Here is a 17,377-nt window from a genome sequence, read left to right as displayed (position 1 = left end):
AATCAAAAAAATCTTATTAGATTTTTAATCCAGTGTTTTTCAACCTTTTTGTGCAAAGGCACACTTTTTTCATGAAAAAAAATCACGAGGCACACCACCATTAGAAAATGTTAAAAAAAATTAACTCTGTGCCTATATTGACTATATATAAAGTGTTTTTCCCACGGCACACCTTACACTATGTCACGGCACACTAGTGTGCCGCGGCACAGTGGTTGAAAAACACTGTTTTAATCTATTCTATTCCACTGACAGCAGACATTAGATCAAGATTGCGCTGTTGATGTGGATATCGGGGGCCTTCCATACATGTACACATGCAACCCCCCCTTCCCGTGCATGCGTGCACAACACCACCACCCTACATGGGGGATTTTCACCCTCTTCAGGCTCCGGAGGCTTTCCTGAAGCCTGGGGAGGGTCAAAAATGGGCCTAATGGGCCAACCGTTTCCGGCTTCCGGAGGGCCTCCGATTGAAAACAAAAAAGCCAAAACATCTTCTCGCCAGCAAGTGTAACCTCACCAGTCTTCTCAAGAATGAAACAAAAGCCATTTCAAAAGGAAACTTTTATTGGAACATTGTTATAGCAAGAGGTGTACCATTACAGACAGAGCCCCTCCATTAGTCCAATTCATCATCGAACCAATCCCGAGGTGTGAAGATATTATAGGACAGTGTTTCTCAACCTTGGCAACTTGAAGATGTCTGGACTTCAAGTCCCAGAATTCCCCAGCCAGCATTTGCTGGCTGGGGAATTCTGGGACTTGAAGTCCAGACATCTTCAAGTTGCCAAGGTTGAGAAACACTGTTATAGGAAACTCAGGGCAACGGCTGCCCTGACGAGGATGGCGCGGGGGGGGGGGGAGAACGGCGGTTGGCCCGCAGCTTCTCGCGCCACGGCGGTGTCCCGGGGGGGGGGAGGAGGAGGAGAAAGGAGGAGGGGGCGGGGCATCGCGCATCCCTTAAACCCCGCCCCCCTTGGAGCGAATCCCTCGTGGCGCTTATTTATTTCCTCCTCGCGGGGAGGGAGGGAGGGGGGAGAAACTCCTGAGGCGGCGACCGTTGCTGAGCGTCACGTGACTCAGGTTTCAAACGGGAGACATGGCGCAGGCCGGGAGCCGCGGAGGGGAGAGGGGCCGTTGGGCGCCCGCGACCGTCCAAAGGGAGCCGGCAGGCGAGTAAAAAAAATGCCGGCATTTTTCGACTTTTCCTCTAACAACATTTCCACGGGGGGCGGGGGTTGGTTGATGGGTCCGTTTCAAGATACCGAGGGGAGGAAAGGAACCGGGGGCGGTAGATCCGAAGAGGTGGTTTTGTTTTGTTTTGTTTAAATGAACGCCGGTAAACGGTCATCGTCTCTCCCTCAAACGGCGTGGGGGAAGGGGCGTGTATTTATCTCAAACAAAATAAATTATTGATATTTAATGTATGTGTGTGAGTGTATGTATGTACGTACATACATGCATACATACGTACGTACATACATACATACATACATACATCCTATCGGGGACTGGGGAACATGGAAATGCCTGGTGGTAGCAACTGTGGCTGCTGTGGCTCTCATCGTTCGCGTGTATTTATCTCAAACAAAATAAATTATTGATATATAATGTGTGTGTGTGTGTATACATACATACATACATACGTGTTGTATTTGTGCTGATAAATAAAGGGAGACTAGTATAGATCTATTTGAAGCTATTTAGCTCTCATCAGCTAGCCATACCCTTACTGGGATTCGAACCTGTGGCTTAGTGGCTAACACAACTGCCTAAACTGTAATACAGCACAGGTTCGAATCCCAGTAAGGGTATGGCTAGCTGATGAGAGCTAAATAGCTTCAAATAGATCTATACTAGTCTCCTTTTATTTATTTATCAGCACAAATGCAACACGAATGTAACAAAGGCAACAGTAGAAATAATGGCTTTCTGTCGTGATGGTCTCTTGTGACAAGCCGATAGACAGAGAAAGGAAGCAGTATGCCTCCTCCCATATTTGGGCATACCAGGGGTTGTGACACTAAATACATACATACATGCATCCATCCATCCATACCTCCTATTGGGGACTGGGGAACATGAAAATGCCTGGTGGTAGCAACTGTGGCTGCTGTGGCTCGCATCGTTTGCATGTATTTATCTCAAACAAAATGAATTATTGATATATAATTGTGTGTGTGTGTATGTATGTATATACATACGTACATACATACATGCATGCATGCATGCATCCATACCTCCTATCGGGGACTGGGGAACATGAAAATGCCTGGTGGTAGCAACTGTGGCTGCTGTGGCTTGCAACGTTCGCATGTATTTATCTCAAACAAAATGAATTATTGATTATTGTTAATTTTAATCGAATTTGCTTTAAATGTAATTGTGAATCTTAATTGGGTTGTTTATTGGATATTCTATCTAATTTTTTTTAAAACTTTTGTAATACGTGTTTCTTTTAATGTTGTACGCCGCCCTGAGTCCTTGGGAGAATATAAATCGAATAAACCAAACCAAAACAATTTCTTTATCCTTTTTCTTTTTTATGATTCTGTGTCTGCTTCTGAGAAGGCACATATTTCGTTTACCTTTATCCAGGCCAGCGTTTCTCAATTTGAATCCCCCAGTCTGGGTAGCAATGTTAATTCCCCCATTGATTTGGATTGCAAAGCTCTAGGGTAGGGAGTTATCAGATGATGGCAGGAGGCTCTCTTTCCTACCATCTAATGGTAGGAAACCAAAAACCTTCTTGCTCCCCAGAATTCATTAATATGCACAGCTTCAAAAATCTTAGGGTTAGGGAGGCTTTTCAAATATATTACTGACTTTCCTGTAGACTTTTTATATGAGAGTGTTATGGGGTTATATTACCTAACACTATATCAATGACTTGGGCCAGTGTGTGGGAGCTGTGGGTCATGCAGATGCGTTCATTTAGGGAGGACTTTTCCATACAAGGTGGGAACTACTTGGATCAGGGCCTCTACTCACTCAAAACCTGTATGTCCTTTTGTTAGGCCAAATATGAAGTGGAAAAAAATTATCTTATATGGCTCTTGGCTTGACAGGATCTGAGTTCAAAAGAGATATTTATCAATCTGGTGCAGTCCTTCTTATTAAGCTATTTACACTTCTCAAAAAGAGCCAAATAAGACCTTTGGTGCAGTTATTTTTGTGAAAAAAGAAACAATGATTGTAGACTAGAAAAAGAAGATGCTCTCTGATATCTCTGTTTCTCTATACATTTGACAGGACAGTTGGAGAAAATGTCCTTCCAGGAATGCGCAGAAACATCCTCAATGTTCTTTAAGAATGGAGTCAGGGAACGGATGAAGGAAAAGAAAAATGGAGTATTAAAAGCAGCAAAGATGAATGCTTCCCTTGCATCAAAGATTAGAACAAGAACAATTAGTAAGTCGTATTAATCACGTAAGCAATTAATGAAGGGGTGTGCATGCTGCAAGTCACGATAGCAGAAAAGTGACAGTTCCTGCCATTTTCAGGTGAAAGCAAATTAAATAATCCATAAGACATTTTGCTCCTTCATCTTCATCTTTTCATTTTGAGTGTTGAGGCCTGAAACAGGGATTTGGTGGATTGATCTTGAATAGTACCCCCTCTCTGCAAGAGCAATGCTGCAGAAGCAAGTGTGCCTAGGACTATTGGGGAAGGACAATGGTGCACAGACATTCTGTCCCTCCTCCCCTATGTTTAAATATTGTGGTTCTTCGTGTAAACGGAATCTTTATGTATGACTTTACACGTGCTCAGAGATTAAAATGCAGGTCTAGGATATCAAATGCTACTTCCACCTAAATCATGCTTATCACAAATTCTGAACAATCCAACTGTAATTGATCATGGTCCTGTAAGAGTTTTGTAGAGTGAATACCTTTTGGGACTTGCCTTGAAAGAATATTAGAGTATACTTAATTATATCTGAAATAACCACAAAATAAACAAAAGGAAAACTCACTCACTGATAGGAAGGAAAGCTGGCAACCCAAATCATTTACTACTTAAGATGAAGAAAGTTGTTGGTATGGAGACTGGGGAGCCTGTCCCAAAGAAACAAAACTTCAGAGCTGCCTAACCTTAGATTTGGGATCAAATGTGGCAAAGACAAAAACAACATCCCCTAATTTTTGTCCCCCCCCCTTTTTTTTTTTGTATAGATAATTCCTCTATAATTAAGGTCTCCCTGAAACAGAACAACAAGGCATTGGCTATGGCCCTCAATGCTGCCAAGATAACAGCCAAGAAACTTACCGATGAGAAGATGAGACTGCAGAAAGAAGTAGAGTTGGGTCACTTTGAAAATGCTTGCTTACGCCACAAGCTCTCTTCTGTGGTAGGATATTAGCAAAATTCTGTGCTTCTGGAGGAACTGGAATCCTTTTTTGTACAATTTGCACAATATCGAAGGGGATTTTGAAATCCTAAATCTAATCTATATTATTTGTGTTATCACATTCCCAGCGAGAAAAGAACTAGAGAAAATATTAAGATAATGTATTTTTCTGGTAAATGCACTATTAAAAATATTGTTACCACAGAATGCTGTAGATCAGTGTTTCTCAACCTTGGCCACTTGAAGATGTCTGGACTTCAACTCCCAGAATTCCCCAGCCAGCATTCGCTGGCTGGGGAATTCTGGGAGTTGAAGTCCAGACATCTTCAAGTGGCCAAGGTTGAGAAACACTGCTGTAGATCAATGTTCCCCAACGGGGGTGGGGAGGGAATAATAGTTCTGTGTGAGTGGGAGGCACATGTGCGCTTGCATACACGGCTCCATTTACAAGTGCAGCTATATGTGTGATACAAGCACTGGCACAAGAACCCACTGTTCGTGCCAGCAGAGGAGTGTGCGTGTGCCCTTGCCTGGCGCTTTCATGGTCTGGTAGTGGGCTGTGGCCCAGCAGTTGGGGAACCCTGATGTAGATTGCTAATTATAAAAAAAAATATTTTATACTTTGTTGCCATTTTTTAGAAATTGTAATCTTTATTGCTGCTCTGTTTTTGAGACCTAAAAACTTAGGTTAAAAAAAAAATCTTGGCAATTTAATTCAGATTGTTTTACAATCACCATCTTTGTTATGTCAAATTACAGTACAAATTTTGAAATACCTTTTCTGATTGTTAAATGAAATTCAGTTGCTGCAATTACGGTCAAATTGGGAATATATAGAGATAGTCCTCGACATACCTTCATAATGGACCCTGCCCATCATGATCGTAAAACTGTTTTATGATTTTTTTTTCAAATTGATTTTATTACCTTTTTTGTAGTTGTCATTAAGTGACCGTGCGGTCCTAAAGTGAATCTGTAGTTTCTCTGGGTGCATTTTTGCCATGAATGCAGCCATGTTGCCAAAAGTTCAGTCACATGACTGCCAAGGGACCCAATCATCGGAACCTTAAATCCAGGTCATAAATCCCCCTTTTTAGGCCAACATAAATTCGAACAGCCACTAATCATAGGTTGAGGACTACCAATATACAGTATAATACTTTATTATTAAGCTATATAACTGTTGGTGGAGAATTAATTTTATGGAAACTGATAAGACTTCCAAATTTTGTATGATAGATCAGATTAAATCTCAGTTGCAGATCTCTTAGATTGTACAATTTACAAATTATGTTCAACCACTTCTGGAGAACAAGTTAAAAACATTTCCATTCAAATAATTTTGGACGTAAAAGCTCAAAGGGGTACAGCTTTATAAGGCTGGCACACTGAAGTGGGTGTGCCTCTATAAATGCACCTTTCAAATTTAAAAATACCTAAATAGAACATGTTCATTTATCTCATAAAGTATTTACTTGAGAGTGATTTGAACATTTAGCTACAAAGATTAAATATAGAGGGTTTAACCAAGTTTATAAATGTGGCTGTATTTATGATGCTCCTCAGATTGAGGATATGGCACATACTGTATATTACTGAACTCCAGCTGTACTATATAGAAAAGTGAGAGATCAATATCTACAACACATTGAATGAATGATTTATTGGGATCCTTACATTTGAATAACAAATGTGATCAGAACCCAAATATTAATAAGACTTTATTTGAATAAAACAATATAACTGAAAATGCATATATGGATTGGCTTGGAAAAAGTTATAGGATAATAAATATGTAAGGCATTTTCTTCTAGTTTAGCCTTTCATGTTCCTTTATTGTGTTTTGATATGACCTCATGACTAATTAAATACATTATTGTTAATATTGGTATTCATGTAACGATTGTTCCAGGTGTCTCTGTAATGAAATTCATGTCATTGTAAAAATTATAAAACGGTCTGAGAGGTTATCGATTGTTTCTAATAACTACAATATTTTGAAAGGATATAATGAATAACATTATTTTAGCTGCTGAACTGGAGGGCATTGAATTGATCCAAAAAACCAAAATTTTATCCTGACTATTATTATAGTAAACTAAAACTAAAAAGATCTAAAAAGATGTGTTTCTTCTGCGCAGAAAAAATATATTGATGAACTGCAGCTCTTTATGAACAGCTGCTTTCAAACTGCAATCAAGATGACCAGATTTTCTGAGGTAAACAAATAGACAATATTTTCAGAATGCATTTCTTTGGTTTTTGTAAACATCATTTAATATGATTATATGCCAATATGTCAGTGTTAATTTTTTAGCAGCCACATGCCCTCTCCAGGATGATTTCTTCCCAGACTGGCCATTCAGGTCTCCCAGTAGCATAACTATCGTTGCTGAAATCAAGTCCATTCACCTTTGGATTTTGTCTTTTCTTTCTTTCATCTTTCCCAAATTTAAAGATTTATTTATTTAGAAAGATAGATTTCCCAAATGGAGTTATGTCTTTGCACAATGTGTCCAAAATATGATAATTTGAGCCAGCTAATTTGTGTCTTATGTGGGAACTCTGGATTCGTTTGCTAACTGAAGTGTTCTCAAGATCCAAAGTTTGGTCTTTATCACCAAAGTTGAAGAATGTCAATACTCCTTTTCGATTGATTCTTCAAAATCCAAGTTTCACATTGATAGAATGTCCAATAAAGCTGTTGCCTGACTGATTTTGATGAAATAACTTCCAAGACTTTCATTGGATGGGCAGAAATGGATACGTCCTTCTGCTTCATTTCTGCTTCCTAGGCCCTTCAGTCCAACTATATTTTCCTCATTATTTCTAGTTTGGGCATCCCACTCTCTAAACACAAGCATGTTCTCTTGCTTTCAGATTAAATTTGGCCATAAAACATGTCAATGCTTCTTCTTTTTTTTTGCATTAGTGGTTGATAATTATAATATTAAAGAACTCTCTGTGAAGTCCAGTTCATATTATCCAGTCATTAATTACATTGTACCTACATGCTGTCCTTCCAGTATCCTTCCTGACCATGAAGGCAATGCTGTTCCTTCTTTGTTTTTCATGACCTGAGTAATAACCAGGTTCTAATTCATTTCAATTTGCTGATGCCCAAGTGGTTGATTCATCTAACCTTTCACTGTGTTGAGTTTTTTTAAGCTCATGGGTTTTACATTCAATGTCCCTGCTGTAATTCTATGTTTGTAGCCTCAGACTATTCTTTCATGGCAACATCAGCAATCAGGTGTCCTAAAAGCTTTAATCAAGTCATAAATACAGGTAGTTTTCAACTTACAATAACAGTTGGTTCCACCACAAAACCACGGTAGACTAAAGCGCGTGTGACTAAAGCGCGGTGACAAAACGCACCGTCAAAACCGCGCGACAACAGCGCGCCAACAACAGCGCGACAACAGAAGCGCGCTGTAACATAACCCTAAACCTAACCCTAACCCTAAACCTTACCTTAAGTTAAATCGCGCTTCTGTCAGCGCGCTGTTGTCGGCGCGCTTTTGACATCGCAGTTTTAGCGCCGCGGTGTTGTCTGCACGCTTTTGACGTTCGCGGTTATGTCGTGCCACGTAACAGTTCATTTAGTGACTGTTCAAAGTTACAACAGCATTGGAAAATTTGACTTGTGACCCTTTTTCACATTTACTTCCATTGCAGCATTCCATGGCCATGTGATCAAAGTGCAGACACTTGGCAACTGACTCCTATTTGTAATGGTTGCAGTGTCCCAGGGTCATTGTGATCACTTTTTGTAACCTTTTTGTGACCTTCTAACAAGCAAAGTCAATGAGGAAGCCAGATTCACTTAACAGCCGTGTTGCTAACTTAACAACTGCAGTGATTCACTTACCAACTGTGTCATAATTGCTTACCAAAAGCAACAGAAATTTGGGGCTCAATTGTGATTGTAAGTTGAGGACTATCTGTACCAGTGTTTCTCAACCTTGGTCACTTGAAGATGTTTGGACTTCAACTCCCAGAATTCCCCAGCCAGCATTCGCTGGGGAATTCTGGGAATTGAAGTCCAGACATCTTCAATTAATGGTACAGATCAGTACAGACACTGATCTGTGCCATTAATACTCCAAAAGACCCATAGCATTTTCTCAGTAACTTGTTGAGTAACTCCTGGCATTATATCATGTATCAGTTTACCTTATATGCTTTTCTTGGTAAAATGCAGGAGTCATTTACAATTGCTTTATTCTATTGAGTATGAAATTATGCCTTTTCTGTAGTCACAAAAGCAATTATCCATCTCCCAGAACTTTCTACACTGTTGCTGCCATGTAGGTGTCTACTTGCTTTAAGTGGGCAGCTGGAATGATCTTCATGTCTTGGGTGGCATTATTTAAATCAGTGTTTCTCAACCTTGGCAACTTGAAGATGTCTGGACTTCAACTCCCAGAATTCCCCAGCCAGCGAATGCTGGCTGGGGAATTCTGGGAGTTGAAGTCCAGACATCTTCAAGTTGCCAAGGTTGAGAAACACTGATTTAAATTATATACTGTTGGCATATACTACTGGCATTCTTGCTCATTCTTCCCAAGAACATCTCCCTGCCACAATGAGGCAGCAATAGGGTTCTATGAACATTTAAGCATCATTCTAAAATGTACAGATTCATCCTTAACATTATGCCAGGATTTGAAAAAGCTACAGTAATTCAGTTTACGCATAATAGTCATCTGTAGTGGGTAAGTTCATATATGTTTTGCTTAACGAAGCATATTACAGCTTAGCAATATATATGAACTAGGCCAAACTCTCGCATCCGTTGCACAAAATTTCGGAATGGATTGTCAACTATAAAATTTAACAGTTCAATGTTAATCTTAAATCTTACATGGTGTTTTCTTCCATATAGAGTGATTTATATTCTTCATTGCTGGAGGAAAGAGGGCACGATGATGCTCATGATATTTCTTGCAGTCAGGATGATAGCAACTGTCCTAGGTATGCACAAAAGCAAGTTGTATTGTCTTCAGTGAAAAAAAAGATAAGTGTATCATATTCATGGGATGTTAAATAGTTGATGATCCTACTTTCTTTCTAAAATAAAGTGGTGTCATTGTCATTAGCATTATTTGACAAATATAATGATGAATAGTATCTGCCGTTGTTGTATTGATTTGGGAAGAGTCAGCCTTTTTGTATCCTAAAGTACAATTTTGCTTTTGTTCTATCATTGCTTGAGGGCTCTGCGTTCTAAATTTATTGAACATAAATTTTTAGAAAGATAAGCTTTAGAAAATGTATTCTCCCAGCTTAAAAATTCAGATCATCTTATAAATCAAGCTCATCCGTCCCTATTCCCCACCCCCACTTTTTTAGAAGTGATTTTCTATGGCTTGTTCCAGTCTTCTTTCCAAGGCAGTTTATACTTGAAAAGGGAACTGCGTATGTAGGGCTCCATTTTCCCCTATAATAACCCTGTGAAGTAGTTCTTGTGTGTGACTGGCTGGCCTGAAATCTTTTTAACTGAGTTTCCATGGCTAAACATGGACTTGAATATAGAATTCCAGCATTAATGAACATCTTAACTACTACACCACATGAAATTGAAAACTTAATGATAAGAACTTTAATTGCCGTATATATGGCACAACATTAACCTCATTTTGTCATCTTTTTTTCTTTTAATTTTCCAGAGTGGCACCAAAATTTATGAGGATTCCATTGTCTCATGTGGATGATGAAGGAAGCGGCAATGCCAGAAAGACATCCCCCAGTCTGGAGAAATTCCCTTTAGATGCATTAGAGTCTGCTTTTGGTGAGACTTGGGGAAGTATGCCTTTCCAGGAGGTGAAGAAGTCACGCTCTTCTTTCACGGACAAAGTATTGGCAAGCAATGGAAATAGTCATGCAGGGTTACATGGAGTAGATGACTCTACTTTGGCACTGAATTCAAGCACAAATTTTGGAGGTATGTTCTGCAACAATTTTATTGTACTGCCCCATACAGAACTTTTTACGATTCAAAGGAATATTGAATTGTGAAATTATCTTCTGAGCTGCATTGTTATATTTGCTTATTTGTTCTTTGGGATTTACTTCTATGTAGATATGTATTCTGTATTTACATAGAACTAAATCTCAGAATGCATGTTCTGAAGTTAGATGGTAGCTGCTGGGTACCTCTTCCCTTGATCTACAAATGTGTGGTATTCATTACTATCTATAGTAATGGCTTGGGACCAGGTTATCTGAGGGACCATCTTTTGTCTGTCACATCTATCCGACCCAGCAGAGTGAGGAGGCAGGGAATGCTGTGGGGTCCCATCTCCGAGGGAGATACACCTGCTGGGATCCAGAAGAAGGGCCTTTTCCGTTGTGGTTCCCTCTCTCTGGAACATCATTTCCCTAGAGATTAGAAAGGCCCCCACTCTCTTCCGGAAGATGCTGAAGACTTGGTTCTGCCAGTGGGCCTGTGGAACCCAGAGCGGGATTGGAGCCCATTAAATAGCTCGTGTGATCTGCTGTCGCTGGGGTGGGGGGTGATTTCATTATATTATATTATATTAATTTATTTAATTATTTTTATTAGTTTTATTGTTTTAAATGCGGTTTTATATTCTATAAGCTGCCTTGAGCTGCCGTGGGTGAATAGGTGGCAATATGAATTAAATTAATTAATTAATTAAATAAATAAATCTTGCTCTTTAGAATGGAATTTAGAAACTTTGTTTAGTTTCAGTTCAATCTAACATAGCAGCCTACTGATAGTCCTTAACTTATGACTATAATTACAACCAGAACTCCCATTGCTAAGCAATTTTGATTGTTAAGTCAATTGCACCTGATTTTGGAATCTTATTTGACACAGTTGACAATGAATCACCATGGTTGATAGTTGATCATGGGGTTGCTAAGCAAATATGGTTCCCCCCCCCCCCCCGCCTTGACTGTGCTTGTTGCAAACCATATAGAAAGGTCACAATTGGCAGTTATGTGACTCTGAGATGGAGCAACCATCATAAATATATGCCAGTTGTCAAGCACCCAAATTTTGATAATGTAATGCAGGGATACTGTGATGCTTAAGTTCAAAGACTGATCTTAAGTCATTTCTTTTTTAGTGCCATTATAACCTCCAATAGCTTTAAGTTAAGGACTATCTATAGTAAGTTACTCTATAATCTCCAAAGCAAAAGGCTGGGAAGTCAATTTACTAGTAGTATCTGGCTGATTTCCGCTGGACAAAATGGGTAAAGTAAATGGATTTTACTAGATCTCTTTTTGTATTTTTACTTCATCAACTTTTTAAAATGGCTTATTTTGGAGTGTGAAGGATTTATTTGCCTAATAAATATAGTTATCATTCTAGACAACCTTTGGAATGTGCCACAGAATTCCAGGAGCAACTCACTATCTCTCCTGGATAAGAATTATCCTGTCCATCAATGTAAGGATACTGCAAGATCACACAGTGATAGTATATTGAGTGAACATGTGACTAAGAGAAAAAAACGTAAAACAGGCATTTCTGCTACATTTGGGAACCTAGAGGCAGAACTCTCAGATATTGATAAGCTAAAGGGAACCCAGGAAGCAGAGTCTCTTATTAAAGACAATCTTGAAATCAGTCAGGTTGGCGAACTTATTACACTGAGCAGCAAAAGTGAAAGCTATATAAAGTACAAAGGGAAGGAAAGAAAAACTCCAGAAAAAGATACTGCTAAAACAAAGAACACAATGTTTTCTACCAGTCAATCAAAATTAAGCTTGAAAAATGATAATAATGGAAGACCGGATGTTAATGCTGCAGTGTCAAAAACCAGTGAACTGAACAGTAGCGAGGAAAAACTTCCTACGTCTGTCTGTCACATGGAAAATTTAAATCAGGATAGGAAGGAGAAATGCAGTTCCCAGAACTTAGGCCAAACAAGACCAAAGAGAAGAACGTTTGTGGTGGAGCCAAATTGTATAAATAATTCCACAACTCAAGAAATTGAAAAAGGAATATACTTGGAAAAAATCAAGAATTTAGAAAATCAAGCCAAAAGGCCAGAGTCTGGATCAACAAGCAATGACGTTCAACAAAATGAGACAAGCTGTAGTTATAGTACAAAATGCCTTAATAAACCCAAAAATTATAGAAGAACCACTGTGCTAGATCCAGGGCCTTCTAATGATAAGGATTGTTGTGCTTCTTTTCAACCTATTAAAGAAAAGACAGACTTGGAGAACTTGGATAGTTTAGAAACACGGTTCCAGAACCCAGAGTCTAATTCATTAAACATTGTGAATACAGAACTTCCAGTTGGTTTCCAGACGCAAATTCCTAGTCAAGGAGCAATTTTGGGACTTAATGTAAAGCGTAAATCAAAGAAGAAGGTGCATGAAAATAATGAATCCCATAGATTAAGTGAGATGGAAGAACAGAGTTTAGGTAATATAGATTCTGAACTTCCACAATCAGAAATTAAAAAGATAAAACATAGAGATAAAACAATGGATTTTGATAGGGATACCATACAGAGAGAACATTCCAGTGCTAATGCTGATGTATTTGATTTGAATGAAAAAGCTCCGAAAGCCAGTAAAAAAAAAAGAAAATCAAAATGTACGCCATCTTTTTTTCCAATTTCTTTGGATGATGAAGGTAACTTTTTTGAAGGAAGTAATAGCTCAGTCAAAAAGAACTGGGAACCCTCAACCGCCCTAAACAGTTTCTCTTTAACTAAAAAAAGAGGCCATTCAGAAAAGACGAACTGGACCGCCAACAGCAATGAGGCTGGCTTAAAGAAAAAAAGGACGAAATTTAGCAAGAAAACGTGCATTAGAAATGATTTGGGTAACAAAGGTACCGATTGTGAGCCGGGTCCAGAGGAATACGAAATCACTCCAACCAGTAAGACAGAATGGGATTTTCTCCAAGTTCCAGGCGGCAGCACTTTGCAAAAGCCTACTGTGGCGATTACCAAGACCTTGCCTCTAAATCCTGATTCGCCTTCAGTTGGCCTTTCTAAAAGCCCTAGCTATGTTGAAGTCCAGGAAAGCCCAGAAATAGATGGCGCTTTGTCAATACCCTCAACTGTCCTCAAGAAAAACATTAAGCAACTTGAGTGTTCTGAAAAAGAAGAGATGCCGCCTACACAAGCCATTCCAGAAACAAGTTCAGAACAAGAAAACGGTGAGTATTCGAAGGTTGGAGACAAATGAAATTGATGCTTTATAGTGAGCCCCAAGGAATTCCACCTGGTTTTGCCTTTGGCTTTCTTTTTGTGCAGTTGTATATGAGTCTAGTGCTTTCATTTCCGATTACCCTAACCTCCTACGATTTAGATCAAGATTTCCCCCCCTTATTGTTGATTAGAGTGCTTCTCTAATTGTTCACCTTTGAATGAAAAAAGAATGTCCTGGAAAGTAAAATTTATGATACAAGATACTTGCCTCTATTTACTCAGACTCTATCAACATATATGATAGAGCTGAGGTGGCGCAGTGGTTAGGGTGCAGTACTGCAGGCCACTTCAGCCGACTGCTATCTGCAGTTCGGCGGTTCTAATCTCACTGGCTCAGGGTTGACTCAGCCTTCCATCCTTCTGAGGTGGGTGAAATGAGGACCCAGACTGTGGGGGCGATATGCTGACTCTGTAAACCGCTTAGAGAGGGCTGAAAGCCCTATGAAGCGGTATATAAGACTAACTGCTATTGCTATGGAGAAACCTAATTTTGGTTTCTTTACTGTGAATGAAGAGGAATTCCAGCAAAGAAATACTTAAAAGCTTTTACTATAAGAATAGCAGAACAAACTAACATGTGTATAAATTAATTAATCTTTAAGATAAAACTTCATTCCTACATTTATCTGTTGCTTTACAAACTATAAGATACAGTGACTTAAGAATTGTTACCTGAATTCTTACTTTGTTTCCTAATTTAACTTTGTTTTTTTGTCAGATTCATTGTTCTTAATATTTCTAAAATGACATCACTGGGAGTTAAAGGCCTGTTCATGAACTTTCTAGCATGATTAAATAATCTGAGCAGATTAATTCAGTCTTTATAGTTGGCCCTGTAGCAATTGGTTACTTTATTTCTGCTTGAGAGGAGTGTGCCAGAACCTGAAGAGTATCCTAAATATGAAAAATAGGGTCATGTTAATAAAGTTAATGTTAAACTATGAAGTATATTTAACTTGCAAAAGAGAAAGTTGAGAGGGCCCGATAGCTGTCTTCAGATATTCACATTGTAGGTTTGGACCAATTTTCACTTGCTCCAAACAGTAAAAGAGTTGAACCAATGGGATGAAAATTCAAGGATGTAGATGTAGATGTAGATTAGGGATTAGGAATAAGGTAGTCTCTGATTTACATTTGTTTAGCGACCATTGAAAGTTTCAATGGCACTGAAAAAAGTGACCGACTGGTCATTGCCCTTGTAACCCATGAAGCATCCCCATGAACATGATTAAAATTTGAGTGCTTGACAACCAACATATATTTGCAATAGTTGCAGGGTCTGAAGGTCGTGCAATCATCATTTGTTCCTAGCTGGCTTCTAGTAAGCAGTCAATGGGGGGAATCAGATTTGCTTAATGACCACATGATTCACTTAACAACTACAGTAGGTTCCTTTAGGAACAATGGGATAGGAAAGCATAAATTTGGGCATGACTGGTTTAATAACAGAAATGTTGGTCTTAATTGTGGTTATAAGCTGAGAACTATCTGTAGCTTCTTACAGCAAGAGCTGTCAGCCAGTAGGAGAGCCGAGGTGGCGCAGTGGTTAGGGTGCAGTACTGCAAGCCACTTCAGCTGACTGTTATCTGCAGTTCAGCGGTTCTAATCTCACCAGCTCAAGGTTGACTCAGCCTTCCATCCTTCCGAGGTGGGTAAAATGAGGACCCAGAATGTGGGGGCGATATGCTGACTCTGTAAACCGCTTAGAGAGGGCTGAAAGCCCTATGAAGCGGTATATAAGTCTAACTGCGATTGCGAGTTAGAGCCAAGCAAAAATAGTACTCATTCGTGCCAGACTGAGATTAATCTGGAGAGCCAGGAAGAGGAAGTGGAGGGGAGTGGCCTCGAATTTAACCTCAGTCTCGGGGGACACGAGAATACGCATCTGTGACTCCTCCCACAGATCACTTTGGAGACAGACCATGGCTGTAGAAGATTGTATAATCCTAGATACATATCCTCAGAAATTATTGGGCCTGTCTCCCCATTAATGGGTATAGGGCTGTGGTATAGTTAGTTAAAAAATGAAAAACAAATACTCTAAATCTTTTACTTAATAAAGCTGTTTAGTACCTGACTTCACCTGGAAGCATTGACATACCAGAAGCATTGATTCTTATTCTATTCACAGGGAATAAAATACTGAAAGATTTGACCAATTCCATCTCTCTTGAAGCTTCTCCAATATGTCTAAGCCGACGAAGAAAAAAGGAAGTTTCCTATGCAGAGCCTAGGCTGAATAAGTTAGTTTTGCATTTTGTTCCACATATTTTTTAAATTGGAATGTACAAATTGGATGCTGTTTTCTGGATATGAAGTCAGTGTAGTATTTATAACAAATTATGTTTCTTTCCTGCAGAAAACTGAGGCGTGGTGACCCCTTTACAATGACTGACTTCCTCAGTTCCCCCATCTATAAAACAAAAAAGAAGAAGTTGACAAAAGGAGCCGAAATGTCCAGGAAAACCAAGAAAATTAAAACAGCAAATTCATCTTAGATTTGGTGCTTAATCTTTAGACAAAGAATAACACAATTGTTTCCTAGGTATGAGGTTTTTTTCCTTAATTCAGCGAGTTTTAGCTACTTCATTTTAAAAATAAAATTTATTTTCTATAAATATTTGTTTCTCAAACTAGGTCTGTTGAAATACATCATATTTATTCTAACTATTTGAAGATTCATTGGAAGGCCTATATGTAAACTTGCCAAAACGTCAAAATAACCTAAAAACTAAAATCAGGCATCCCCTCGTATGTCTTCTGTATTATTATCATCACGGTTATTTACTGTAACAGAAGTGGGCCTTTAAAGCTTTATACAACAGCAGAGGAGTGGAGTAAGCCAAGTAGGGTAAAGGAAAACATGACAAAGTCAAGACATTCATTTTGCTTGGAAAGCAGATTTAAGAAAATCACACCTTATTTTCCTGTAGAAAACTGTAAGAAAAAATATAAAAAATACATTATGAAGTGTTGTTTTGCTGTATGACATTAATCTATTCAGAGATTTTGGAATAATGTTTCAGTAATTGGTGTAAAATTGTTCACTTCTTAAATTGATAGAATTGAACAGGATATTTTTAATATCCAAATGAATCTTATCTTTGTTCTCAAAGTAAGGATACTATAGTTTAGCTTCCACTGTATTTTAAAACCTTCAATGTATAATTAAGACTAGTTTTATTTTTTTGGAAGTAACTGTCATCTTACATGAGGAGAAAGTAGTAACAGTATTTCCCAGTGGGGGATGTTAAAATGTGTCCCATTTTAAATCGAGATCTACTTCTTCAGAATTTGTTGTGGGGGCAGGCAAACACCATCGTACCACATTTTTCAAGATGTTAAAAATAATATGATTTTTCCATCAATGAATCGGCAGTAAAACGGTAGATACATTCCAAGGTAAGTATAAACCCCGCTCCACATGGGGCTGCTCTTGAAGAGTGTTCGAAGACTTCAATTAGTCCAGAATGCAGCCGCGCGAGCGATTGTGGGTGCACCTAGGTACACCCACGTTACACCTATCCTCCGCGAGCTGCACTGGCTTCCCATTGGTCTCCGGACTCGCTTCAAAGTGCTAGTCGTTACTTTTAAAGCCCTACATGGCATAGGACCGGGCTACCTGAGAGACCGCCTCCTGCCAATTACCTCCCTAAGACCGATTCAATCGCACAGACTAGGCCTTCTCCGGATCCCATCTGCCAGCCAATGTCGGCTGGCGACACCCCGGGGGAAGGACTTCTCTGTTGCAGCTCCGGCCCTCTGGAACGAGCTCCCCATTGAGATCCGGACCCTTACTACCCTTCCGCAAAGC

At 39.2% G+C, this 17,377-nt stretch overlaps 1 protein-coding gene across 3 annotated transcripts; it reads left to right on the top strand.

The window, feature by feature from the left end:
* The first annotated feature begins 1,052 nt into the window (after window positions 1-1,052).
* On the top strand, window positions 1,053-17,183 carry LOC106557415 (uncharacterized). Of its 3 annotated transcripts, none has more exons than XM_087706666.1 (9): window positions 1,053-1,175; window positions 3,256-3,414; window positions 4,179-4,300; window positions 6,496-6,573; window positions 9,243-9,331; window positions 10,027-10,301; window positions 11,703-13,511; window positions 15,695-15,806; window positions 15,923-17,183. In XM_087706666.1, the coding sequence occupies exons 1-9, from the start codon at window positions 1,103-1,105 to the stop codon at window positions 16,059-16,061; spliced, it is 2,856 nt and encodes a 951-aa protein (XP_087562792.1). In that variant the 5' UTR covers window positions 1,053-1,102; the 3' UTR covers window positions 16,062-17,183. The 3 variants fall into 3 exon arrangements, with proteins under 3 accessions (XP_087562792.1, XP_087562786.1, XP_087562801.1); XM_087706660.1 differs by having other exon boundaries at window positions 4,179-4,354; window positions 15,923-17,182; XM_087706675.1 differs by lacking the exon at window positions 4,179-4,300 and having other exon boundaries at window positions 15,923-17,182.
* Window positions 17,184-17,377: the final 194 nt, after the last annotated feature.

The sequence above is a fragment of the Thamnophis sirtalis genome, unplaced genomic scaffold (genome assembly GCF_051295495.1).
Source record: "Thamnophis sirtalis isolate CommonGarterSnake01/CBP01778 unplaced genomic scaffold, rThaSir2_p1.2 scaffold_1, whole genome shotgun sequence".
Classification (NCBI taxonomy): domain Eukaryota; kingdom Metazoa; phylum Chordata; class Lepidosauria; order Squamata; family Natricidae; genus Thamnophis; species Thamnophis sirtalis.
Note: the sequence above shows the minus strand (reverse complement) of the source record. Positions and strands in the feature narration are given on the sequence as shown.

Coding starts and splice junctions, on each gene's coding strand:
- LOC106557415 (XM_087706660.1), top strand. CDS start 1,103: ATGGCGCAGGCCGGGAGCCGCGGAGGGGAGAGGGGCCGTTGGGCGCCC. Junction 4,355..6,495: donor GCCACAAGCTCTCTTCTGTG/GTAGGATATTAG, acceptor TCTTCTGCGCAG/AAAAAATATATTGATGAACT. Junction 6,574..9,242: donor AGATGACCAGATTTTCTGAG/GTAAACAAATAG, acceptor TCTTCCATATAG/AGTGATTTATATTCTTCATT.